This window comes from Falco rusticolus, chromosome 1, assembly GCF_015220075.1.
Source record: "Falco rusticolus isolate bFalRus1 chromosome 1, bFalRus1.pri, whole genome shotgun sequence".
NCBI lineage: Eukaryota > Metazoa > Chordata > Aves > Falconiformes > Falconidae > Falco > Falco rusticolus.
The window spans coordinates 102,294,106-102,321,667 of NC_051187.1; the positions used below are offsets into that span (position 1 = coordinate 102,294,106).

Genomic DNA, 27,562 nt, shown 5'->3' on the forward strand with positions numbered 1-27,562 from the left:
TGGGTGAGAAGTAGTGGGGGGGCTGAGCACGCTGAGGGGCCAGTAGATGAGGGGGTTTCTGTGTGTGCATGCAGGGGCCGTGTTGATGGTAGGCCGGGCCACCTCAGGTGCGGGGGCTGCCCCTGCCACCTCAGCCCCCTGTCTCAGCCCGCCTCAGGTGCAGGAGCTGCCCTCGCCGCCTCAGCCCACCACCTCAGGTGCGGGGGCTGCCCCCGCCACCTCAGTCCTCCACCCCACCCGGCCGCCTCAGGTGCGAGGGCTGCCCCCGCCGCCTCAGCCCGCGGCCGTGCCGTGCCGTGCCGTGCCGTGCCGAGGGTGGTGGCCCCTGACGTCGGTGTGCCGGGCCGGGCCGAAGGCGGAGCCGCGCTCGGGGGCCGGTGCGGCTTTATTAGCGGCGCAGGTCGGGATGCGCGGCGCAGGCAGGGCGCAGCGAGCAACAGGAGGCGGCGCGGAGACTCGCCGCCTCACCGCCGCTGCCCAGCCCGCCCGCCCGGCCCCGGGGCGCCGGCGCTAGCGGGGCGCAGCCTGCGCTGCCAGGGGCGGCCCCGGGGGGGGACTCGCCGCCGCCGTCGCAGGGGCGAAGAGGAGGAGGAAGAAGGAGAAGGCGCCCGGCAGGAGGAGCGGGGCCGGCAGCGTGCGGTGTGGCTGGGCGGCGGTCCCCGGGCGGCCGGCTCGTGATGGTGCTCCTGCCCCTGTGGGTAGTGGCAGCCGCGCTCCTGGGGGTCCGCGCTGCAGCCAGCCGGCAGGTGAGGGCCGGGGGGGGCCGGACCTCCCTCCCTTCCCTTCCCCTCCCTCCTCTTCCCTTCCCTTCCCTTCTCCCTGCAGGGAGCAGCCGCGGGCCTCTGCCCTGCCCGCGGGGTCCCTCTGCCAGCGGCCCCGGGAAGCTGCCGCGGCTGCCCCCCCCTCCCTCGCTGCCCGCTCCGGCCGGCCGGCCCCGGGCTGCCCCCAGGCGCTCGGCCGGAGCGCGGCTGTCGGGGCTGGGACGCGCCCGCCGCCGTTCTGCTGTCGCCCGGGGGACGGGCAGCACCGGCCGGGGGCTGCAGATGGGCTTTGACAGCTGGGGAGCCGCCGCCGTGCCCCCCTCCTTGTCCCGAGCGTGTTCCTTCCCCTACCGCACCCCGCAGACGCCCTACCCGGCTGTCCGCTCTCCCGGCGGGGCGGGCAGCCTTTACCGGGCAGGCAGCATCCGCGGCCGGGAGCTTCGCCCGGTGCCCCGTGCTGGAGCTGGGCCGGGCGCCAGGCTGCGGGCCCTGCGCTGCGGGGCAAGGCCGGTTGCCTTTCTCCTCCTCTGGCACGGAGGGGACGGGCAGCTGTCGGCAGCCGTGCCCCCGTGCCGTGGGGAGGCCTGCCTTGGGCCGCTGAACTTTTTTTGGCACAGCATCATGGTGTATAGAATGGGTTGTTCAGCATCAGGATTTCTTAGCAGCTCTATTTATGTTAAACTTCTTATAGACACTGTCAGTACATTGGTGGGAACAGCTGCCTGTGCAGTTAAGGAGAAACACCATCCCTGAAAACCAAAAGCAGAAATGTAAAAAGATGGTGCAATACCGACCAAGTAATTTTTCAGCCTTCTCAAAGCACTCTGCTGTCGCATGTTGCGTAGCGATGACACTAACAACTTTGTGCATGTGTTTCTTTTCTCTTCTGCAGGCTGGTAAAGAACAACAGATCCAAATAGGTAAGTCTTTTTAACTATTATCGCTGCTATCGCAATAGAAATAAAAGTAGTAAGCTCAACAAAGTAGTGTCTTTTCTGGAAAAAATTATCTGTATGCAGGCAAGCATTCCCTCATGTACCCCTGCACCGTTGCCACCCAGGAGCATTTTAGTTGTGCAGGGATGTGGCATTACTTGAACTTGCATGCTCTCGCCTTATGCCTTCCTGCATCCCAATACATCCGCGCCTCCCTTCTTAAATATAAACCCACAGAAGTTAGAAATTGCAGGATGCTTAAACTGGCCATCTGAATAGAATGGCACATCAGCTCTGGGCCAGATGCTTTGTCTTCGTTTCTTTGTTTCTGAATCAAGGAGGAAATGCCTACTCTGTTTGGCTGGCACCAACCATGTCTTCATAGCATTTTTCTTCTGTATTGGAAGTGTTCAACCTTTTCTTTTAGCTGGAAAAAAATTGTCTGATGCTGAGGGCTCTTTGTATTCTGTTGGTGGCACAGGGTGCTTGCTGTGTGCCTAGCGACAGCAACACGTTGAGAACTGATATACTTAGGTAAGATGTTGTAGAGCAGCAAAGTTGGTGTCTGTGATGAATGAGGGTACTGGAGTGAAAGGTGCTTGTTAGTGCCCGCGGGGTACTTGCTCTCTGACTCTTTTGTAAAGACAGGAAGCTTCATGTAATTAGGAGCATGCACAGGCAGTTTAGTTTCAGGAGATCTGCCTTCATTTAAACTAACAGATAATTTAGTGCTCTGTGGGATGGAAGAGGTTGCGGAAGGAAGGTTGTGGAAGGACGTGGAAGCTGGTGTTCCCTCTCCCAGGGTGTTAGTGCAAAGGTATGGAGTCTCACATACTCCTTAGCTTGCACAGTTGTGAAATGAGCCTTTTAACAATGTGCTGCTGAGTGTGAGTGTCTGCACGCCGGAGTGTGCTCTGGAGCTTTTCAAGGAGAGGAGCGGTAGCAGTGGGAACAGACCCCAGGCAATTCTATTTCCAGTCGTTGTTAGACCTCCAGTACTGAGGTTTTGGTTCAGGTTTTGAACTGAGGTTTTGTTCCAAAAAGAATTTCAAGTATTTATCTAAATTTTGGAGGTCTTGTCTCAATTTCAGTTCTGGCACTGCATTCTTCTGGGCTTAGGTTGATTTCCACTGTGATCAGTGAATAATGGGAATTGAGACAGTTAGGTACATTTAAACCTAACTGGCAAACAGACTTTTTTTCCAGTGGTATGCTGATCCTGTATTTTATTTCCAGTCGTTTCCATGAGAAATGGATTGTATTTGAATTTCAGAAACCATAAGCTATACAGGAATGCGTCTTTTAAATTACACAGTACATCAGACAAAATTCCTTAATCTGGAAAATCACTTTTTGTCCTTTAGCTTTTTCCTTTCTTTCATGCTCCCAGCTTTGCTGTAGTCAGGAACATTTGAGGCACACAGGAACTGCAGGAGAGAGATGATAACCGCATGGCAGAGGGTGAATTGGGCACCCCATGCAAAGCCCCAGGTCCGTGTGCTCAGTGTGGGACGGGCTGTCTGCCTGGTTCTCATGGCACCTGGGAACCTTGTGCAGCTGATGTGACCTCATCCTCCTCTACCTGTCTCTCAATTATTTTTTCCCCTCTTCTCTCTACTCAAGGTTGTGGAAAAAATTAAGGACAGGTGGGAGGTGAAGAGAGCGTCGGCTGGTGGGTCTGTCCACTCGCAGATCCATGAGTCCATGGTCCCAAGTGTCCCGTGGTGCGGCTAGGCAGTACAGGACCCCTTTGGGATGGGACTCAATGTCGATGGGAGCCCAGAAGGAGTGAGCTGCTGGCCCATCTCTGTCTCCTCAGCACAGCCACGCTGCATCCTCAGTAGTTTTTTGGTTCAGGCTAGCAAGACTGAGAGTCTTGATGGCTCTCCAAGACTAGACTGTTTGCGAGTAGCTCTGGCTTTCAGGGATCGATGGTGCTTTGTTGAGGGGAAATCTGAATTTTCAAAGCAGAAATAGCCAGTTAACACTTAGAGTCATTGGGATTTGTCCGACGCTTTGCGTTAAGACTTATTATTTATTTGATCCTGTAAATTCTGATTGAAAAACTACAGCTTACTCGGTTTAGAGTTTTAATGACGATGGTGCAACCTGCATTCGGATTGCCTCCAAATGGGCTGTCCTACTTTCAAGTCCCTATGAAGTGTCACTTTGCATCGGTGTTGTACGTTTTGATTTGGCTCAGGGCTGGCTGCTGTCAGCAGCTAATCTTTTCTCATAACCTGGAAAGTCACTTAAGACAAATTAAAGCATATAGGATTTTATTTATTTTCTTTTTAATATCAGTACAGAATGTATTATAGAGGTAGGGAGTTACCCAAGTTTAATTAATCATGTTAATGCAAAACATACTGCAAATGCCTGGAAACAGTCAGGAGGAAATCATACTGTTGTCACTTGTGAAAGAGTAAGCCTGGAGGTTCTGGCACTCGGGTTGGTGCTGCATCTTCACTTTTCCTGCCTCAGCCTCCCACGCAGCAGAGCCTCATTGCTGCTTCGGGAAGAAAATTCAGGTGTCTGACCTGCAAAATGGCAGTGCCAGGCTGCCCTGCTGCCTGGATAGAGCACGTTTGCCTGCAGTTCAGCAGAGACGGTGAAAATACCACCAAGAATTTCTTGAGTGCTCTCTATCCGTGGCACAAGCTGACAGTGAAGTGAAGGAATTGAGGATGCTAGAGAGTGGTATATACCATGTGATCCTCTCTTCTTGCAGTCCCTTGCTTTTATTCATCTAACTTGCAGTGTCTAGCACTGAAGTGTACTGCGTTGCCTCATCCCTGTTGAGGTGCCAAGTTGTGGGGGAATTCTCAAGAAAACCATCCCCCTTTTCTATCTTGTCTTTCTCGCTAGGCATTTCTGCCACCTAAAGGCAGCCAAATACAGAGTGAATGGTAGTTCTGAAGAGATTTAGGTTGTTGAGAGGTACCAAAAGTGCTTCTTCATTTCTGGAAACCAGCAGCCAGTGACAAAGGCAGAAAACAGTGGTGGCAAAACCCTAGCTAGGGTCGTCTTGTTTGTCACTGCACCGTCTTGTCTTGGTGTTAAGCAGCACTTTGCTAAGTGACAGGAACAGCTCTGTGCTCATCCTGTTGTGGTATTTCTGGGATAGAAGGGTAATCTCTCAGAACATGAGACACCTTTTTATTGAATTGCTGTCCTCTTAATTCCTATAGCAGCAAGTAATTATTTTTTTCCCAGTACTTCCACTGCAAAGCTGGATGTCTGCCCTCCAGCAATCTGATTATATCATAGCTTGTGAATTCCTTTCAGAAGAGGCAGGCACAGTGATGTTCTGGACGTGTTATGTTAGATCCAGTCTTTTTGCTGAGGTAGCTGAGCTTCCAGCCGTTAGAAGCCACATTTGGATACAACCTCCAAGAGAGGAGGGGGAGCTCTGGAAGCTGAGAGTAGCTCACTGGTCATCCCATCATGTCAGGGGCTCGGCATATGATGCTGGGACAACGTGGATGAGATGTTCTCAGGAGTTCCCGCACATATGTTTCTTTGCGCAGTACCCAGCATCTTCTCTGCCGAAACAATTGTGCTCTTGGTATAATTTTAATAGGTTTCCACATTGCTATTCCTAATTGAGAAATTTGCTAGCAACATAGAGAGGCAGGAGTGATTACTGCACACAGTAATTAATCTAAGTCTCATTGCTGTGGCTCAGAAGATGTTTGGGAAAAAACGATGCTGCCAACACTTGCAGTGGACATAATTTCATAGGTCATGGTGACAGATGAAGGAGCTCCTGTGATCTAAAAATTACTTTGTTCACAGAAGTGGGTCCTCTGGCTGCAGTGCAGAAGGCTGGAAAAAGGAGAGTCCTGTTAACAAAATCTATTTACGTGCAGTGTGAGCCAAAAAATAATCAGAAAAATCAACACTCAGTGAGGTTTAAATACTTTTTAAAAGAAGAAAAAAAGTAATGTCTTAAAACTTGGGTAGCTTGGTTTAGACATAGAAATAATTTGTCTGAACTTTCAGAAATGTGTTCTTTTCCACTGATTTCAATTTAGACCGTGCTTTTGAAATTTCTCTTAAGTGGATGTTTATGCATTTGGAATTCTGCCGTGAGCAACCACATAAATGATTTTTGATCAATGTATTTCACAAAATTGTATGCCTAAAAAAATAATGCTCTTCCAAATGCAGGTGATAAAGTCTAGGACTTTTGAACCTTCATTGTCCACAGTGGTTGTACAGTGCCAAGACAAATGATGTGAGCCAGTTGTACTAATTCTTCAGTTTCATGTGTATTTGAGGGAAAAAAAGTATGGAGAGCCTTCTTCTGAGGCATTGTCTAGCTAATTATGTTTTGGCACACAATGAAAGAATGTGATGTTCTTTCTTAAGTGCTTCCTTTCAACTTAAACATTGTGCAACTGGAGCAGCAGTTTAAAGCCCGATGAAAAAATGAAGAAAATTTGAAGTGCTTTTTCTATTGCTCTGTGTTTCTTCTCTGATCCCTACTGTAAGCTTTGAATTAGCAGAACAGATTGACTCTGAAATTTTAGCGTAGGAAAGGGAACACCTACAGCTGGAATAGCATTTCCTAAGATCATACAGTCTGTGGAAAAAGGGTAATATAAGTCAGTGGAGGAGTTTAGATGTCTTCAATATTCAGTCATGTCACATTTAATTTTAATTGCCTTTGAACAAAAGGCATTTCCTCTTCTAGCTCAGCATTCAGAGACTCTGGAAAAGGCTTTTGCTGACTCAAAACCTTGACAGTTCTTATTTTCCACCCTTTGTTCCTACCCTCTTGTGGCTAGCTGGCTGTTCTTGTTATTAGCAAAATAACTTTTTTTTTTTGCCTCCGCACGTAGAAATCTGGGAATACTGCTGCAAGATGTGCAAAGCAATTTCTCAGTTGTGTGGTGAACTCAGAATTTGATCACCAGACTGTGGTCTCTGGCACTGAATGTCCCGCTTTAAAAAAAATAATAAAATAAAGCCACAAAGAGGCGAGGTAAAAGGAGGAATGTCAGTCTGTGAATGAAATCTCATCGCTGAAGCGCAGGGAATGTGAGGATCTAGATTTTTACTTTGACCCAGTTAGGATGTACAACCCAGCCGCTCTGCCTCCTTGTCGTGACCTGGTGTCTAATTAATAAAAATGAGTTTAGAGTTTTAGTTTGGTCCCTTCTCTAAGGAGAAAGATTAGCAATCCTTACTCAGAATTCCCAGTGTTTTAGATGGGAATTATCTGAAGGATAATGTCCTAATTAGGATACTGGTTTTAGAGCCTGGTCTTGTAGGTGTATTGCAGAACAGGTTGTGTTGGCTGCTACTGAAAAACACAAGGTGACTGCTGGCTGTGGGACATGGAGTTTGTTTTCAGAACAATGGTCTTGAAAATGATAAGGAATTTTCACTTGCCTGGGATATTGTATTTGTATATTAATTTATAGTGCAAGAATTTATATGTCCACATACATCCTGCTAGTATCATACGTTGTTTTCCTGTCAAATCCCTCACCAAGTGGCATAAAAGAAAACTGGGGAAAGAACAAGTTATATGAAGCCATTGAATGTATGAGTGTCTTAAAATAAGCAGCCACTGCTACCAGGAGAGAGGAGCTAGCTACTGAGCTTTTTCTCTGTTAATTCTCAGTTCCAGCATGATTCACACTGGGAGCAGGTAAAAATTAGCTCTTTTAATTAAGTGTATTTATTTGAGGAGTTCTCAGTGGCACTTTGTGGTAGCATCTGAGCTACCCAGTTGTGGAGATTTTTAAATGAAAAGTGTCAGTTGTATCACTCTAATATTGCTTTGGCTAGTTCTCTTGGGAAGAGAAGAGCTAAAGAATAAATATTTCTCTGCTAAGTGTCTTTTTAACTCTCACGTGGTCTAATACGCAGGTGATAAGATGTAGGCATTGCTCCAATTCTTGGCAGCGGTTTGGCCCACAGCTTGTCCTCGCCTGGGAATCTCTCTCCTTCTCCTTTAACAGGATGAAAATTGGACACTGAATGTCCTGATTACTTCCAGATTACAAAGGTCTTGCAGAAAAGATAAACTCATTTGATGGACTTGTTTTACAGTGATGTGAAATTACTTAAGGCAATGGGAAACACGTGTGTGTCCTGATGCAGGGCTGGAAATGAGATAAGCGATAACAGGAGAAGACCTTTCTGTGAGCAGAAGAGAAGATTCTCTTCCTTTTCTCATCAGTGCCAGAGAATAGCAGAGGGCGGAGAAGGAAAAAGTGACTCTCTTAGGTTAATAATGCTATTTTCAGGATACAGGTAAGGTACTACATAGAAAGAAGCTTTTCTGGGCGGTGTGGGGTATATTATATTCACTTAGGCAAATTCAGAACTCAATTCAAAGGTTTCCAGTAAGTTCATGCAGCTGCTAATTAGGCAGGAATCCTGAGCTGGCCGGTGAGAACCACAGAAAAATGATAGGCAAATGAGGCTTTCATGACTGCTCTTTTTCTCCTGTGGCATTGCTTGCATGGCCGTTGCTTCTGCAAGTTAGCTTTGGGGTAACTTCTGCTGGAAGGTGGTTTCCCACAGCCTTGTCTGGCCACACCATTCAGGTGTCCAGGGGTGCTCTGATGCTGGTTAGAAGTATTACAGCACTGACTTCCCCTTGGAAGCATGCCTTGTGTGTAGGACGTGTTGCCTTGGCTAAGGGTCCTGTCTTTGAGCTTCTGTTAGCATTGCCTGAAGGTTTCTTGAGAGCTATCAACAGAATGCAGTTTTGCTGTTTTCATGTCTTCTGTGTATTACAGTAAAGCACACATTTTAGGTACAAATTTGTCCGATTCTGTGTTGTGTTTTTTTAAAAATAATTAGTTACTCTGTTGGTTTTGACCTCTGTTACTCAAGTTACACAAAGAGGAAGGGCAATAGCAAGTTGCTGAGTAAGGGGATTTCTCAGAGGAGATCTATAGAGGGAATAGTTACTGCTTAGACTGCTGCTAACATCAATTAATTGATCAGTGGTATATGATAACCACTGGATTCTTTTCCCTATTTCGGTTTTCTAAACTGCACAAATAGGTATGGAAATTGCAGTTATAACCAAGCATGGCACTTCATTTTCCAAATCTTACGAGAGTTCTTGACATGGGAGCAAGCAGTTCTGCTTAAGGTGTATGAAGGAGTTGCATGGCATTTCTTACCAGAGCATTCAAAAGGATCGTTGCCTCTTCTGCAGCTATAAAGCAAAGCTGAACCCCAGGAAACTCCACAGATAAATGTAAATTAATATCTTTTGGGTTTCTTTGTAAGTTTTATGAAAACAATCTTATGAAAGACCTGGCTCTTGAAAATTCTGGCATGTGGAGGGTATTTTGCATGTGCTTAGTGTGTATTCCCGCATCTGTGGTGAGTGTCTGCTTGAGGTGTGTAACTGGGCATGGCTTCTTGTGTTTGTTCACATTGGTGTGATCCATATGCTTTCCCTGAGGTTGAAGCGGCCTTCCTCTCACATTATCCCTGGTTTGTTGTACCTTGCTTAATATGGGTAGACTTGATGATCTTAAAGGTCTCTTCCAATCCTAATGATTCTGTGTTGATGTGTCAAATGCTTTTCTTCTTCTTTCTTACATGTCCTCTCAGTGTCTGCATAGAAGCAGTACAAAACATTTTTATAATAACGCTTGATGGTGTTAAGAGTAATAAGGGTCTTGCTGTAGGATACAGCAATTTATAAGCCTGAGGGTTCCAGCTAAAGAGAGCAGTGACGTGTACCTGGCAGTTGCATCGGTTTGCTTACAACCAGACTAGCTATCTAGTAGATACTTTAATGCACGTTGGTGTGGTAAGTGGCACTGTCACCTGTCCTTTTAAAAAATGTACAGGTTTTTGTCGTTCTCCAGCTGAACTTTTTGGAGTGATATAGAGTAGCTCTAACAGGAATCCTAAATTGGGAATTTTGGAAGGGGAGATGCGAGGCTGAGGGTTCCTACACATCTGGCGTTGGATGTTAGGCCTGACCATGCAGTAACTGTGTTGTGTTGTATTGTAAATGAGCTGCAGCTGGAGTGCTCCCTGAATGAGCATAGCCTGTAACAGCCAAGGCAATGGTCTGTTGCATCCTTGCATCTACTGTTCGTTTTGGTGACACACGCTTGTGTGGCTGCACATCTGGTCTTCAGTCTTCAGGCTTGTTCTATGCTCTTGTTCTAATTTTAGTTTGGTTTTGGGTATTTCTCTTGGCAGAATTACGAAAAAGCAGACCGAGACCGTATGGGTTAGTGATTCCAATTAGTACCAATGCAGACGGAAGCTACATCTCCAATATCCTCTCTGCAAGTCATCAAAGAAGATCAACGCGGGAGGTATCCCAAAGCCCCAAACAGCTGTATTTTAATGTCACTGCATTCGGAAGGGAATTCCATCTCCGGCTGAAACCCAACACTCATTTAGTGGCTCCCGAGGCCGTAGTGGAGTGGTATGAAGACTCTGTTGAAGCTGGAAATGATGCTGGTAACACGAGTCAGACTAGAACAGCTACAGAGAGATTATGGAAGCGAGAGCCCCTGTGGACCAACTGTGCATATGTGGGAGACATAACTGACATCCCAGGAGCTTCTGTGGCTATTAGCAATTGCGATGGTCTGGTAAGGCTTGTTTAATGGCATTAATGTCTGGTGTTTTACCACATTATATACAGCTTTTGTTGCTTTTAACTACATGTTGCTAATGATATTAAAAGAACTTCATTTCTTAAATCCTTTAGAAAATGCCTCAGTACGTATTGATGTATACAGTCCTACTGCTTTATTCTGGGGTAATTTCTCTGAGTTTCATGGACAAAGTCCTTAATGTCACTGGTGTGAGAGACAGGAATCAAACCGATATTTTGTTGGTTTTCTTTTTTGCTTTTGTGAGGTGTTACAAATGGGAAAATTAATAACCTGGTCATTTTAAAACTTGAATGATGAGCTTTTGGTGAGTGAATGTAGAATTTGGTGTCCGGATTGTCACTGTGTACTTCTTGGGTAGCAAAATTACAGGCTGCCTTCTAGTCGAAGAATAGCAACAGATTTAAGTTTTAAAGGGTTGGTTTATAAAACAAACATGCTTTTTGTTTTCTTACATGAAGTTTTGCTTCATCAGAAGGCATCATTCAAGTATTGAAGGGTTCACACCTATAAATGGCTCATTTTCAAAACTGCGCTGCCCAGATTGCTGTGTTAGTTTAAAATGCATGGTATTTCATTGTGGCTTCAGCAGATGCTGTGACTGGCTTGGTACACAAATCCCATATTGAAAGACTGGGCATATATTGAGTACACATACCATTCATTAATTCAATCATGCGGTAAAGACAGCTAACAATACTTACCTTGTACTCCTGAAGTAGCAGGAGCAGTGGTGGGACGTGACTGCAACATCCAGGAAGATGAATTTAGTAGTTACTCTACTAATGTTCAGGAGAGGAACCCTATGAACAAGTCTGCAACATGTATCCCTTCTTGGAAAAGGGTTTCCCTCATTCCATCACATGCCATATGTTAATGATTTGATTCCATTTTGTGATGAAAAACGGCTAGCAAACCTCCTTGCCTCTGCAGCGTGTCTCGGTCACTGTATAAGAAATTGCATAAATGTCTCAAACTCCTACTTTGGAGCCTAGGGTGATGCACAACCAAAACTTTTTGACTTCCCTTACTTAAAGAGAGGAATTACTGCCGGTGTTTACATCTGAGATGATCAACTAATGTTAGTTTGGCATGTTTTGGTTGTTTTTGGGGTGTTTTCTAGGAGAATCTGTTGGTGGTGTGCTGTGTTCACAGATGCTACGCAGACAGATATAGCTTCAGAGGTGGCTCTTACAATGAATGAGACCCCCGGGTTGGGAGCTGTTTTAGAGGTAATCCTGAATGAAGATCTTGTGTTAAGTGAGACAGCATGTTAAGACAATAAATTGGATTAAATGGAATTAGATTAAGGAATACAGCAGCTTCAGCAGAGATTGCCATGTGGCTGACAAGCTGCTAGTGTTGTGTTTTCAGTTGAATAAAATGAAGTAGTTGCTGTCTTCACAAACCTCCACATGTATAAGAAGACAGCACATAACAAAGGAGTCCTAAGAACAAGAGGTTTCTCGGTTGTGTGGCTTATTGCCACTCTCTGTTCCCATAACACCCAGGAGAAGCCCTTCATGTGTTTTCCATGGTTTTAGGGACCAGACTAGGAGGACTGTGCTTTTTGGTTGAGGAGGAGAGTGGGTAAACGCTCCTGGGTCACTACTGTCTTTGTTCACCCCAACCCAAGCTGTTTTGTGCAGTCTTTGAGGGGCTTCTTCAAGCCCCTGAACCACCCACCATATGGCAGGGTTGGAAGCCAACCTTGCCCATGCTGCTTTTGCACCCATCTTGCCAGGACTCGAGCTGCTGCACTGCATTTCACTTTCCTGCCTGGGAACGCCTGGGCCAGTAGAGAGCCACTGTGGTGGCTTTACTGCTCCCTGCTTCGGCCAACCAACATGAGAGCAGCTCACATGTTGAAAACCATCTTTTTGAGCACTTTTGCTTGCTTACTTTACCTAGCTGTTGTAACAGTCTTTTGGAGCTCCGAGTGTGAAATAAATAAATAATCTTGAAGATTGATGGGATTTTAGATCTATTATTTTCTTCCTCCCACAGCTCCAAGGTTAGCAGAAGTAACTTGAAGTTAGCATTTCTGTCTTCTTTCTTGCTGTACTATGCATCTCTCAACCAAGCTAGAATTTTTGATCCTCAGTGTATCCTGAATATGTGAAGAGTGAGATAATATGGCTTAACAGAAACTGGAACAAGAGTGAGAAATTCTAGGACCAGGTGTCTGTTAGAAAGATATATTTTCAACTTCAAAGGAATTTAGATGCTCTCCAGCACAGCCAGCTAGGTTCTTGCCTTTTGGGAGAAGAAAGGGAATCACAGTGGTAGCAAGTCACTCAGTGTGTAGCTTAGAGAAGAAGTTTGATATTGTAAATAACAGAAAAAGAACACTTGGCTTGCCAGAAGTTGGCAAAAGACCTCACAAATTTTATTTTGTGCCTGAGGGGATTTTTAATTATAAGTCATAAGATGCTGGCTGATGGTGGGGCAAAACTGTGTACTGTGCTAACACATACTTCACAGACATTGCTGAATTTTGCATTCTTTAGTGTTTTCTCTTAGCACTAGATGTGTGGTTATAAGGAACATAAGGGTGCTAAGTTTCAATTCCTTGATCATAAATATATGCAATAATTGGCATTTGCACTAGTAAAGCAAGATTTTGCCCATGGTCTCTTCCTGAATCTAAACTTACATTTAAAAACCAAAATATTTGAACACTTTTGTTTTGAAATAGTTTACATATCTACTTCTGCAGTAAAAGTCATCTGCATGCTATCAGTTTTGCAAATTCCTATCTTCACATCTGCTTAATATCCCTTGAAAATAACCCTGATTGTTTAAAAAATTGCATGCGTGTACATGCACTCGTCATAGCAAAAGAACAATTAATTAGTCATGTAGATGCTGTGTGTTGGTTTTGTTACTGTGTTTCAGACAGCTGGTGCTTCCGCAGGTTTCCGTTGTGCATTTGTGCTGTTCTTTTGGTCAAAATAGCAACACTTATTGTCACGATATTTATAGTTTATCAAGTAATTGCCAGACTTGCAGCAAAACTTGTCACTGAGTTACAGTCATCAAGCGAAATCATCCTTCCAGTGTTCAGATGGCATGTGGAGAAAAGTTCTACATTGTCTCACTTCAGGCGGATTGTGCAGTCTGTAGTGCCTCGCAGAATTTGTCCTTCTGGTGCCTGCTATAGTTATTGCTGCTTTTATCTAGTCTGTATGTTTGTGTTAGTAAAGCTTGCTCTGTGGTGGCTGGCTGTTGAAGTTCAGATGGTGCTGGCGTAATGCAGAAATGTCGGCCCAGCACTGGTAAGAGAAGAGTGTGGTGAAAAACCCAATGCTTTTTCTAGAAGTTTATCCTAGTGTTGTGCTGACATTCATCAGCTGAAAGCAGTGGCGTCCTTGGGGTCTGTGGGCTTGAGAAATGGAAGCCTATGATCTCTTACCAGAGGAGGGTAAAAAGAGAAAAGCTCTTAATAACTTGGATCTGCTGATGGTGAAATGGTAGTTTCAGAGTCCGCAGCCTAGATTTAAGTCCACTGATCAATCCCTTGCCCTTTTTTTATTTGGCTTTGGTTTAGTCAGTGTTCAGAATGTGTTGTAACGATGGAAGGACATACAATTGTGTGGGCATGACAAGGCCAGGCAGAAGGCTCTGCTTACCCTGACAATGCTTGCAGGGTGTGTGTGCTCCCCTCACATATTCATAGTCCTTAAATGCTTGCGTTCCTGTGTCTCATTTTTGTCTCCTTCTTGCTTTTCCTTCCTCTTTAGTGCCTGTACAGTAACATCTCACCTTGGTACTCTTTTGCTGACCATCTCATTAGGCTCAGACTTACAAGGGGGAGTAAGTATTAGTAAAGGTTATGGCAAGCCTTCAGGCTTGAGTTGCCTTGCCCCTTCCCTGTTTACATATGAGTAGTGTCTTCCCTTTTGTCCTCCACACAAAGATCAGATCATTCAAACTGTCATGAAGAACTTAATTTAATATACCTGATTTAGCATGTCAGACCATGATAAGGTGCCTTCTCTTCTGGATAACTGTGGGAATGTGGTTTATGTGTCTGTGCACTACATGAAATGTTTCATCTAACATAGATTCCTAAGCAAGGTACTTAATCTACTCCCAGGTAAGCATATTCTGGACAGTATTTTTGTGTCTGACTCATGTGGTAGGCCTCCTGTTTTAAGATGCTACAGACGGTTGAAGGGCCTACCTATTCAAAAGTTAGTGAAGGTTTTCTGACCTTGTAGTTCATTGCCAAGTATTGGTGCACATCTAGAGGAGCATATGGTTTAGGAAAGTGGGAAAATAACTGCAAGATGTTCAAGAAGGTGGAACTCAGTTGTTGGCAGGTGGCACTTTTCATGGGCTGCTTATGCCCAGCATGGTACTCTTATCTGCTGCGGAAGGTGCAGTAAATGACCAGCCTCCAAAAACCATTACAGGTGATTCAGATTGTAAATAAACAGAACACAGCAGACTTAGCTTTTAGAAATAAAAAAGTATAAAAGTTTGTATCAGTCTCTACCTTTTGTTGTAAAGGTGACAACTTCAGGTTCTCTGTTAGCTTTCTTCCTTTTGTAACAAAAGCCGGACAATTGTTGGTATGCAATGCCTTTACTTACACTTTGAGCTGTGTTTTTATAGACAAGTATCTCCTTGTTTGAGTTGTGATCTTGTTTATATTCACACATATGCAATGCCAGGTGGGAACGTTGGCTTATGTTTCTTACAGAGCGTTAACCTTACTTGTCCTAAATGAAAGGGCCAGACCCAGTGCAATGAATCTTTAATCTTTGACTTCAGATACCAAGTAAAATGTGACTTCTTTTCTTTATTGGAAAACTGTGGTCTTCAGGGCCAGGGCTGCACACACTCATTTGAAAGTACAACTGTTTGCAAATGGAGATCTTCACTAGTCTACCTGCCTTTTAGTGTTCAGCTGTCAAACCAAGGAAATCCTTGAAGACAGACCAACTGTCAAGAATAAAAACGCCCAAACCTGCTCAGATCTGTCATTTCTGATGTGTTGTTCCTCTCTTGCTTATTGTCATCCCTTTTTTCTAAGGGTATTGAGACTTGAAGAAACTTGTATGCGTCTTTATGATCTATGCTTTTACACAAGTTCATGTGCAGCTGTCGGTATTTTGGGAATTTCAGCATATCCTCAGAGTTTGCTTTTGATTTTCTGACGTGAGTCCCCTAGCACAGACCTCTTGCAAGTAGGGACTCCTTAAATGTTAGCCTTTGCTTTTGTGTCTTAATTCCACCCTTTGTGAGAGGAAGCTGATGAGGGTTCCCTGCCCTCAGTGGTTCTGGCATTCTTTTCAGCAATGGTTATAGATTTATTTGAAGTGTCAGAATAGAAGGATGTACAGAGATGTGCACGTTATTTCCTTCTGCAAATATGTGTGAAATACAGGCTGTGGTATCCCTGAAGGTGTTTAAAAAACACATAGACATGGTGCTTAAGGACATGATCTAGTTATGGACATGGCAGTCCTGGGTTAACAGTTGGGTTTGATGATGTCAAAGGTCTTTTTCAACCTAAATGATTCTATGATTCTGAGCTAAGGGATACTTGCACAGAGACTTAAGCCTAGGTTCAGGAAAAGCCTTAAAAATACACTTAGGTTCAGTCATGCGGTTAAGTGCATACTGGGATCTAAGCAGTTTCGGAGCATTTCGATTTGTTTCAAATGCTTTTTTATTACCATTTTGCCATCAAGACTGAAGTATTAAGACTCATTTCTTGTTCGTGTGTTTGGTACTAATGCATCGTTTCAACATGATTTCCCCCAAGCTGGCAAACTAAACGGATAAACAGCTTTCTGGGAGCTGCTGGTGCCTTATCTCAGTGTATTAGAATAGCATTTTGCAGACAAACACTTGAACTGCTGCTGAGCATCTAGTTACAGCATGTAGGATACTCTTGGTGAGGTTATTTCCAGCATCCTGAAGAAGAATATTAGGGAGCCACTGTTGAGCAGGGGTGCTGTGGGAAGGTGATCAGGGCATCTGGACTTCTTGGTGTGACAGCAGTGAGCATCTAGTGGGGTGCAGCTGTGGGTGCTCTCAGGAGGGCCAGGATGCACACTGAGGCTCAGAATGGGACTATCCCCTCAGTCCTGGAGGTCTCTCCCAGTCCAGGCTGGGAGCAGCGTGGGAAGCTGTGCGCTTCCACTGCCCAGGCTGCAGCCGGGTGGACATCTGGTAATCCTGTACCTTCTGGGAGCGTGAAACACAGGAAAAGGGAATAAATGGCTAGGGAGATAGAACCGCGTCCGGACTGTGCGCTGCTCTGCCCAGATGGCAGCAGTGTCTTAGACTGATTTAATGTTCTTATATTCGTGTGCCCTGCCCTATTGCGCACTTCCCACAGTAATTACATCCTTGCAGTGAACTCCTTTAACCTGCCCTGCCTGTTCTTACCACTTGAATTTTGCTATACTTGGCAGCCCTGCAGACTTATTAACTGGCTTGATGGGTTGCAGCTGCCTCTTTGGATAGACAGACCCCATCTGGTAACCTCAGCCTGTCCTCCCTGTTTGACTGAGCAGCCTTCGGTCACTGTCAGACTGGGCTTGGACTTCATCCCTGTCGCCTCTCCAGTATGCAGCACTTCCTACTAATAGAGTAGAGGCTAATACAGGCTTTTCAGATGTAGCAGTCCACAGTAAAGGGATTTCTCAAAGTTCAGAAGCTCCAATAACTTGGAAACCCAGTGCCATCATGTTGCTTATTTAGGACTTCAGGCTTCTTGCATAAAACACAGAGGGATGGCTTTTGAGAGGGAAGCTGATGGTGATTGAAGTAAAACGGCAATGTAGTGTAAAATAATACAATGCAGACATTCTTTTGTATGTCTAGTTTGCTTCTCCTTGAGGTTCTCACTCAAAACAAGTGGGTGCATCATCCTTACTTTGTACCGTAGTCAAAGTTCATGCAGATGGTTCCTCAACCTCCATTTATTTCTTCTTATTTGTTTTTGTAAGCTCTTCTAAGGAGGCCAGATTTGGGCTAACAATAGATGTGCCTCACTTCTCAGCCCTTGGGTCTCCTTCTCTCCTCCAGCCTTGCATATCTCCCATTCTCAATTAAAAGAAATTGCCCTTTCCACCATAAACCCTTCCTTTTCTTCCAAAGCTGTTATCGAAACTCATTTTTGTAAAGCTTTCTCTGTCACAGTAAAATGCCAAGAGAATTTCTGTCTGCAAGACAGATACAATGGGTAGGTGCATGAATTGCTTGGAGAGCATTAGCAAAAGATGATGTGAACAGGAAGAAGGTCTGAAGTCTTCCAAGTCCTGGCTCAGCTCTTGCCCTTCTCTGCCTCCTGCCCTGTTCCTTGGGGAACCTCAGCCTGTGACCAAAGTAAGAATAAACTCAATTGAAGAGAAAGCTCTTTTTTTAGAGGTGCAGGGAGACTCTCCTTGCTTCAGCAGGTAGTTGTAGAAACCTATTGTTTGTACCAGCTTCTGGCTGGCTGTTGAAAGATGGTGAGTGGGGGAAACCTCTGTGCTTTGTACTTGAGTGTACATAGTAGGAAGTAGTAAGAAAGGTTATGCTCAGAGTTTCCACTTGATTGTATGCTTTACATTTTCAAGGCTGATTGAACTGCTAATTCCTCCTCTGAAATGATAATTTTCCTATGGGCTGCAGCTCCCTCTCCCTTTGTTCCAAGGATTGTGTGGTCATAGGAAAAACTGAATAGATATACAGTAGTACTGCTATGGACTTAACATAGACCAAATTGGGCCAAAATATAGAGAGCTGCACAAATATCTTTCATAGCACGGAAATATGTGATCAGTTTGGGTAATAGGTTTTCCAAATGGAAAAAGTTGTCATGTATTTTTAAAATGAAGCAGAAAAAGCTAGAGTCCTGATGGTCTTACTGACCTGAAGAGATCCCTTCAGGAGCTGTTGTTCTGCATGGAGAGGGATGGGAGCAGCCCTGTCTGCTTCTGCTTCCCTCTGTAAGAGGTGCTGAGAAGAATCCTGGCTAAGGAATAATGGGGAGTGTGGCCTGATCTAGTTAAATAAATAAAACAGATGAAGTACATCATGCATTCCCCCCCATCATGGTCCCTGTCTGTCTGACTAATGATACAAAGAAGGCTCCTGCTGTGGCAAAGAGTGTGGGGACTGCTGGGGAACATCAGCGGAAGGATTATAGATCCCTTGGGCCTTGGAGTGTGAAACAGGACCAAGAAAATCCCTTCTGAGAGATGGAATCATGGAAAAATTTGAGAATTTTTTTTTCTCTTCCTCTCTGGTAGCCTTCCCTAAGCGTGATTTCTCAGGGGGAGAAGGAAAGAGCAAGAACTGGGACTGTAAGCAGACTTCAGTGAGGTATTTGAAGTCTAACTTTGAAGTAACTCCATTTTCCCCCTCATCACTTTAATTATAGTAATTCCGTGCTTAAAACTGGGCACTCATGATTCCTGACGCAACACTGGGCTGCTGGAGCCTACATGGTTCCTCCAGGGCCCCAGCCAGGGTTTTTCTGCAACACCGCTGTCCTATGGACATGGCAATTAGTCGAGGTGTCTGTACAGGACACTGCAGAATCTTTTAAGGTTTTATTTTCTAGGAGCTTGACAGTCTCCTGTGTAAGCTGTCCAAAGATTAAGTTCCTTGTCCAAAGCTTTAAGTTCTGCTTAATCGGGGGAAAAAAAAAGGTGGGGGGGGGGGGGAAGGGGGGAAACCCATTTCTGCTTGCTTAATAACAGCCATCTTAACAGAAGATGTCTGTTTTAATAGTGTTTGTAGTTATTTTTGATTCAGAAATGAGGTTTTTCTTACTTAACAGCATATCCATTCCAAGATTAATGTATTTATGGATTCTTCCACATTATTAGCCAGATAAAATATGTCTGAACACATCAACTTCATGCTGTGTGCTTTTGGCTTCAGTAGCAGCACAAATGAATTCAAGATAGTGCAGATTTACACTGTGTGTAAACCTACTAGGTAATAGTTATATATGTATCTGTCTTAAATCTGGAGGGCTGTCCCAGCCTGGTTTTATTAAGATTGCTGTATCTGCTGTGAAGATGCTGGGATGGGTTACACTTCACATGTTTTAAGACAAGCCTTATATCGCCACACATGGTTTCCTAGACCTCTGTTACCAGAGAGAACTTTGCATCCCTTGCTTTATCAGAAAAGGTATTTAAAGTACAAGCCTACTGAGCAGTTTTTTTTATGGTACTTTAATTGCCCTTGGATCCCTTCCCCATTCGCTCCTCCTGCACTATTCCAGTAATGCCATGGTGTCAGCTTGCTTCCCAGTTCCCCACTCGGGTGTCTGAGGGTGACTGTGTGGGCCCATGCATGTGTATATGGGCATGTATGAATATTTTATATATAGAGAAACCTTTTGCTCCTGAAGAGGAGTGTAGCAGTTAAACTTGAAAATAGCATTTTTTTAAAGTTTATTTTAAAATATTTTTCATGTGGCATATTTTAAGGAAAGGAAGTCTGTGTAAAGTAGTATATTTTAAGTGTGCATTACTGTCTGGAGGTGTTGTGTCTTAAAAAGCAGAATGACTGTGTTCTTATTGTCTCTCTCTGCTTACTCTTCATTTCACTGATGGAATAGCTTACAGAGGCGAGAAAGAGGTTCATCTATGAAAGGGATGCTTGTTTATGGCTATGAATATGTGAAAATAAACATCTGTCATGCGTGGATTTGGACAGGTTTGAGTTTATATTCCAACAGCATGTCCCTACAGAACAGTTGTGGTTTTACAGCCCTTCTTGAGCTAATCTTAATGGAAAATAAATTTTGCTAAGCTCCTCCTTTGCCCTTTGTATGTAGAGTACACCTATACTAGTGTTTCTGTGGTGTGGGTACTCTGCAGAGGTGGGGAAAAAAAATAGAAAGTTTTCCTATTTCTGCATAATCCAACAAAAACATTATCCCTTCATTTCACCCCTGGGATACCACTGGGTCTGCTCTTGAGTCCAGATTTTTCCAGACTGCAGAGCCCAGGGGGAGCAGGAGCAGGCGCTGAACACTTCACGGTCCCTGTCAAATGAGTGTGATGGAGCTGGCATAACTAGTGCTGGCTTTGGTGTCACATCAGTATCTGATCCAAAACCTTTCCAATATCGAGTGTCCTCATCCTGGCACTTGCTTTTAAGTAACCTGTTTCATGAATAGCAACACAGTGAAATTCAGTACTCGTTTCATCAATGTTTGTTCTGTGAGTATCACTCCAGAGTAAATAAATTTCTGCTGGCATTCGTGATTAGGTGGCGTGTGGCTGAAAAATGAGGTTGGTCTGAGACTTAAATTGCTTCCACTTACTGGAAGAAGTTCCGTTAAGCTTTCAGGGTTTAGCAACAGCTTGCTGTAGCATCCCAAATGTAGCTTCCAGCCTCCTCAGGAGTAATTTGCAGTCACTCCATGGCAAAATCAATGATGAAGGGTATTGTAGGATTCATCCTTTCATAGTCTTCCCTTGCTGATGCTGTACCACCTTTGATTTTCAAGATTCTCAAGAGCACAAGTCTTATAAGGAGCGACTGAGGAAACTAGGGTTGTTTAGCCTGGAGAAAAGGAGGCCCAAAGGGAACCTTTTCACTCTCTACAACTACCTGAAAGGAGGTTGTAGTGAGGTGGGGGTTGGTCTCTTCTCCCAGTTACCATGCAATAAGACAAGAGGAAACAGCCTCAAGATGTACCAGGGGAGGTGTCATTTCAATATAAGGAAAAAGTTTTTCACTGAAAGGGTGGTCAAGCATTGGAACAGGCTGCCTAGGAAGGTGGTGGAATCACCACCCCTGAGGTGTTTAAAAGATGTGTAGATGTGATGCTTGGGGACATGGTTTAGTGGTGGGCTTGGCAGTGCTGGGTTAGTGGTTGGACTTGATGATTTTAAAGGTCTTTTCCAACCTAAATGGTTCTGTGATTCTTCTGCTGTCTAAGACAGAGAGCAGGGACACATCGCCGTGCCGTGGGGAGGCAGCAGGAGGCTTGGGCTGCTGAAGCTTGCTGCTGTCACCTAGGGCACTGCCATTAAAGTCCAGCCTCCAGGTTTTAGCTTTTTGGTGGATTGGAAACAAGTCAGAATCTGGCTTGAGTTTCATTTTTGCTGCAGTTTTTAATATTGATTGGTCTTGCCTTTCTTCAGCTTAGGCTATCGGAGCAGGTATTTCAGACAGCAGAAAGACTTGTCCATTCCTGTTAATGGGGAGTGTTTTAATGAGACCTCGGATGAAAGTTCCTTAAGCTTCTGGAGTGAAGACATGCTCTGCCAGAGCAGAAGCAGCCTTGCTAGCCTGACTTAGGTCCTGCCACACTCCCCTTGAAATCACTGTTACAACATGTGGTTGTTGAAACCTTAGGAGACCATATCCCAAGCTGATGTTGTTCCTCAGTAGGTTCCTTTTCATCACCTGCCCTGCTTTGCTTGTAGACAGGAGATAGATGGAAAACCAGAATGATCTGTTCCTTCATGGCTGACAAGCAATTCAGAGTGGAGCCAAGCAGTGTAATTGGCAAGGGAGTGATGCCTGAACATTTGCAGACACTGCTGCATGTGCGTCTTGCGGTACCTTCTTGGAAGTAGTCCTGTGTCACAAATACCTTTCCATCAGTACTCCTGATGGCAGCCTTGTGTAGGCTCTCTGTTTTGGGAGCTGCTTGCCTGCCTGTGACACTTTCATTCCACAGGAGTAAATGAATTCCTGGCCACAACAGACGAGTTTGGGAGTCCTCAAATGACAGAAACGACTGACAAGGCACTTCTGGGGCAGTTTGGATGACAAAGGCTAATAGATATCTACAATAGCCCAAAGATATATTTTGACCTTTGGGTTTCATGTCAGTTTGTAATTCTGGTCCCTTGGAGCAGTCAGTTGGCCTCTGAATTGTTTTCCCTGACCTAGAGCTTCATTCAGAGACCTGAGAGCAAAGGTTGTCTGAGGTTTGTCCCCTTCTTCTGATGGCATTGGACTGAAGAAATGAGCTCCTGAAGTAGCCGTGGACATACCCTGCATTGTGGGTATGCTGCCTCCAAACTCTCTTGTGTTCTCTTCCCTCTCTGGAGCTTATTTCTTCAGGACAAAATTCAGAATGTAGATGGGATGGAAACTGCAAATTTCTTATGGGATGTACATAGACATGCCACATAAGTCAGCTTGTTGCTTTCCTTCGTCTGCAGCTCCCTCTGAAAGATCACCTGGGCTGGGGGGCTCTGAATGGAATGATTTTAAGGGATGGTGTTGTACAAGGTGCTGGAATTCCTGCAATTTTTTTCTTGGCAGGCTTGAAAGGCTGTTTCCCTCTTGGGAGTCCCTTCTGCAGATGGATCCTTGCAGGATGAAATAAGGTTGGAATGAATAAGGGAATAGTTTCCAGCAGCCTGCTCTTAAAGTTGCCGACACTGTCAGGTTTTGAGGTGGTGTTGGGCTTCTGCCTAGTTGAACCGTCCCTCCTATATCTGTGTCTTTTGCAGGAATGTGTTGCTTTAACCGTAAGTATCAAATAACAACTTTTTCTGGGGAAGGATCTTACTATTTCAGTACCTTCCCAAAGTGGTACTGAAGGATTGTGTTTCAGGTAGGATTATTTCCACCCTTGTACTGCACAAGGAGTTGGGTGGCACACCGGCAGTGCAGTAGATGGGCGGTAGCAGTAAGAAAATAAGAGTTTAGAGACTAAGACTGCTTGTGAAACAGCTGTTGGGGCCTGGGGAAAAAAATAAGGGAAATGGATAGGAAAAAAAAATTGGTGAATGCATAAGGCTTCCTTTATCACATTAAATAGGTTCCTTTGCTTTACATTTACTACCTACGTTTACAGCTGTGCTTACTACCTTTCCATTTGTCTTGCAAGAGTTTTTTTTAAGCCCGTGTAAATTGTAATAAATGTCTGTTAAAATGTTTTAAGTGAATTGCTGAGCCCCTGCTCTGCCGTGGTTGATCTTTTAAGATCAGAGAACTGCAAGCTCTCAGCACCTGCTGGCACCTCAGAAGGAGACAACTCCATTTTGTCAAGCATTACTCTGTTTAGCAAGTGCTTTGAGCCTAGGGGAGCACATGCCTTTTTGATGTCTTAAGGATCACCCAGTCACAGCTTTTACAAAGGTTTTGGGACCAGCATTCCTTTATGGGTGGAGACAGGAGATTTTCTTGGTCTGTAGTAGACAGCCCATCTTCTGGGAAAAGGCTCTTTCTGTGCAAGATCAGATTTTTTTTCTCACCCGACTACTAGGCTGCAATAGCTGCCAATGAGAGCAGCCTTTCTTCTGTCCAAGTGGAGAACTTCTAGGAGTAAATGCCTCACACTGCAACCAGCGTGCTGGCCTCAGGGGTATCCGTGCCATGGCCATGGAGATACTCAGAGGAGCAGGGGCAAATGATCCTTCTCTGGTGTCTTTGGAAAGGCCTGGGTTTTACCTCCACCATGTCCAGGGGGAAGGCATGATTTTCACGTCTCATTAATTCCTATTATGCATTTCTGTAGGTTTTGAAGGAAGTAAATTTCCAGCGATCTTTTGTGGTCTTCTCCCTTAAGCTACATCCATTCAAAAAAGGTGGAGGTGGTTTAGCTTTTTTTGGAATGGGCTCATAGGAAGCATTTGCAGACAGTTTTTGGTAGCTGTTTTGATATTTGTCTTAAAACAAGGTCTTTATCCTCTGTTGAGGAAAGAGTAGCAGCAGGTTATTAAGTAATTGAAAGCAAGGATGAAAGTAGAATCAATCCCATCTGTTTTGACAGTCCTGCATAATTCCTATTCCTTCAATTAAGAAGAGATAAGATGACTGGCACCAAAACTGTTTACTGCTGTGTCTTCTAGGCAACACTTGTCTAGTATTGTTTTCTTCTTAGGATTTCCGCATGTCTTTTGCTATAGCGGCAGTAGCAGTGAAGATGATGTCCTGCCTGAAAGTGCATGTTGGAAGAAAGTGAAAGTAACACTGGTTTATGACACAAAAGGAAGCATACCAGAAACTAGAAAACCAGCCTTAGCTGGAATTTACAGAAAGGCATAATTGTTTAACTGGCTTTGAATAATGTTTCCTCTGATTGTAGAAAGTTGAAATTCCAGAATGGCCATCTGCATACCGAACTGGCCAGCCTTTGTGCCTGAATGAAGAGTCCATCAGAAGCAAATGGCTGTATGAACCGTTGCTTCACCAGGCGATGCAGTTCATGCATCAGCAACTGGATTTTCAGAAGTATCAGCTACAAATGGATGGGCCAAGTGCTGCTCGTGTGCTGGGGAGCCAGAAAGTACAAGGTCAAGGAGGAGGCTGCTTGCCTCAAGTCGTGGTATACTGGGGGTTGGAAGGAGATGAAGCTGGCATCTGAGTGACCTGAAGTGATGAAATCCAAGTTGCCTACGAACTCTTTAAAAGAAGACTTCGCCTTGGGGGATTCCTGGGGGCTCTCTGGAACGTCCAACAGGAATAGCACAAACCAGTTCATTTGGGAACTTGAAAACTACCCCAGGTTTGCCGAATTGTCTATGTGCTACATAGCCACAAGTGGAAGATACGATGCTAAAATGTCTAACACCATTATTAGTCTCTTTTTTTCTGTCTTTCTAGATTGGAGAGAATATTTGAAGGCTAATTAAGACACTTCACAGTACAATGTGAGTTAGGTGGAGGTGAGAGTAACAGACAGTTGGAGTTTTAAGCTGCACTGGTTGTGCTAATGCTGAATATGGAGGTGTTTTAATCAGGTCATCTTCTCTAGAAAGGGATTTAGGAACACGTGTCTGTAGAAAGGCTGCATGAAAAAGCTCCGACTCTTCATAAAACTAAAATGTCTCGGCTTTGCCACACTTTGAGACTTTTATGTATAGTTTATTTCCGATTTTGAAAAATTACCCTTTACGACAGAGCATGGTTTTATGTGTAATTCTTACCCTTTAAGCAATACATTTAGGGGCTCAAGCTGCTATTTATGGATCAGTATAACTCCCCCCAGTTCACTCCATCTCCTGTGACTGAGAGTAGAAGCAGTCACTGGTAGTACAGCAGCCTGCTTCTACTGTGAAGCTGAAGACTGAGGATTTACATGTTGCCCCTGTTTGCGGCTTCTCTGCTCTAGGTACTGCTGCTTCAGTGCTATCTTCTGTTTCATGTGTGAAGACCTACTCCAAAGTCAAGGAGGAGGCTATCTGGTACTACTTCCTGATTTGGCGTGTAGGAGATAAGCCCATGCTTGCACAGGTGGAGAGCAATCAGTGAATGTGTCTGAACTCTGTGAAGTGATACTGCCCTTAGTTAAAAAATGGTCTGAAACACATTGCTGGTGGCAGGGTGCTGCTCTGGATATCTGTTTTGTAGCTGTTATTGAATCACAGCCTTGGCTATGCATTTTTACCAAACAGTGCTTCTGGACTTTTGCTTTTTGTTACCAAAGCAGCTGCTTAAATATTTTTTTTTATTCCTGGAGGCTTACAGCTAACAGTTTATAAATTATCCCAAGCTTATTAAAATTACTAAGTACAACACTTTTTATATAGTTTTAGTAATAAACCCCAGATTGTATAACTTCTGTGAACCCTTGATAACACACATAGTGCACATGAATTGGGCTCTCATTCATGTTCTGCCTTCACGTATCACATGTGGTAAAGTATGTGTCTCAGTAAAAGTAAATAGATACTGAAATAGTTGACGTTCTCACAGCTTAATCCTTGTAACCTCTCTCAAAGTTCTTATTGATGGTAGAGGTTGTACTGAATTTGAAACTGTATTTTGTAGGGTACAGATACAGAAGCCATATTCAGTAATGCCTTCTTTGATGTTCCTTGTTTATTCAGCACTGCACTTACTTGTATCTGGAATTTGACCTCAGAGGCACATGGCCTGAGGTTTGCAAAGGAGGCAAGAAACAAGACTGGACAGAAAATACCGTTTAGGGTTGTGGAGAAAAAAGGGAAAAAGGGGAGGCAGACAAGACAGGTTTGTCTGTTGTAGGAGCTCATCATCCACTGTACCAGTTCTTACCTTCTTTAGCGGGTCACACTGCAACTCTAATCATCACTCTCTGATTTCGGCTCTGGAAGAGTTATGGAAATAAAAGTTAGTCAGCTCGACCTCTTGACCTCATGTTTCATCAGGAGTTTCTTGAAATGATGGATAAAGTGGCAGCACTGTTGTTCCTGTTAATGGGGTGAAATATTTGCTTTCACTTTGATTTTAAACTGATACATAGGTTTCATAGGCTACTTCTGTGACTTGGCTGATAACTTTAATAAATTACTTTGACTTTCTTTTATAAAAAGAGCAGCAACCATGCAATAGTAAATTAACTTTCTAATCTTATACAAATCACACTGTCATTTGTCTGTCTTCTTTTATGCCTGACTAAATCACTAATGTGTAAAACTACATTCACTTTTCCTTTGAGAGATTTTACCACAATGGTGGGGTTTTTTTGCAGAAAGATGTGGGATGAATTTGAAGTAATGAGTCTGATGTAAATGTTACTAGCATTGGCATTTCAATACTTTGAAATCATACTTCCCAGCTTTTGATCAACAGAGTATTTCCAAAGTAAAATACATCCTTTTCCTGTTTCTTCTCAAAGTTGTATCTGAGAGGACGACTGTTTTTCACCCTTAGTTTTATTATCTCAGGAGGTTTTTTTTAAATAAGGACATCTTTGTTATCCACATCGGTAGCTTGCCCGTAGCATTAAGTCCTGTTTAGCAGAGGACTAGTGAGTGCAGCCCTTCCAACTGTGGTAAAAACCAAGTGCTTTTTGCAAAGCTAATTTATGTGCTCTTCACAACATAAATTAGCAAACCCTGTAAGTTGATACTTGTGGAAATGGACTTTATTAAGGTTGATCCAAGCTGTCAAGTGTCTTATTCATAGAATCATAGAATGGTTTGGTTTGGAAGGGACCTTGAAGTTCCAAACCCCCTGCCATGGGCAGGGACACCTTCCACTAGACCAGGTTGCTCCAAGCCACATCCAGCCTAGCTTTACTGGTTCTCAGGAGCTCATACAGCTCTAGAATATCAAGCTGTATAATTAGTCTTGTCTACAGTTTGTGGAAGTGACCTATAGAAGAAGCTCCATGGGGAGACCAGCTGCAGCCAACTGTGGAGGGAGTAGCCCAGAGTCAAGTGTCCATATAAGCCTGCTTGCCTCTAAACCTCGTGAAGATGATGCAAAAAATAATTAATTCCTACTTTATAAATACAGCAGAGAGGATTCAGGAGGAGTCTAAAAGGTCACTTGAAGTACCTTTCTGCTGGCATTTCGGATGGATGCCGAGTGGGAGGTCCCC

General features: G+C 44.2%; 1 protein-coding gene across 2 annotated transcripts in view; it reads left to right on the forward strand.

Annotated features, from left to right (window-relative positions):
* Positions 1-407: 407 nt before the first annotated feature.
* The window catches only part of ADAMTS3 (ADAM metallopeptidase with thrombospondin type 1 motif 3), a 132,480-nt gene continuing 105,325 nt past the window's right edge, over positions 408-27,562 (forward strand). For both annotated transcript variants that reach the window (XM_037392227.1, XM_037392237.1), the window contains exons 1-3: positions 408-746; positions 1,654-1,681; positions 9,893-10,293. In XM_037392227.1, the coding sequence (XP_037248124.1) occupies positions 678-746; positions 1,654-1,681; positions 9,893-10,293 (498 nt within the window). In that variant the 5' untranslated portion in view covers positions 408-677. The remainder of the gene's footprint in view (positions 747-1,653; positions 1,682-9,892; positions 10,294-27,562) is intronic.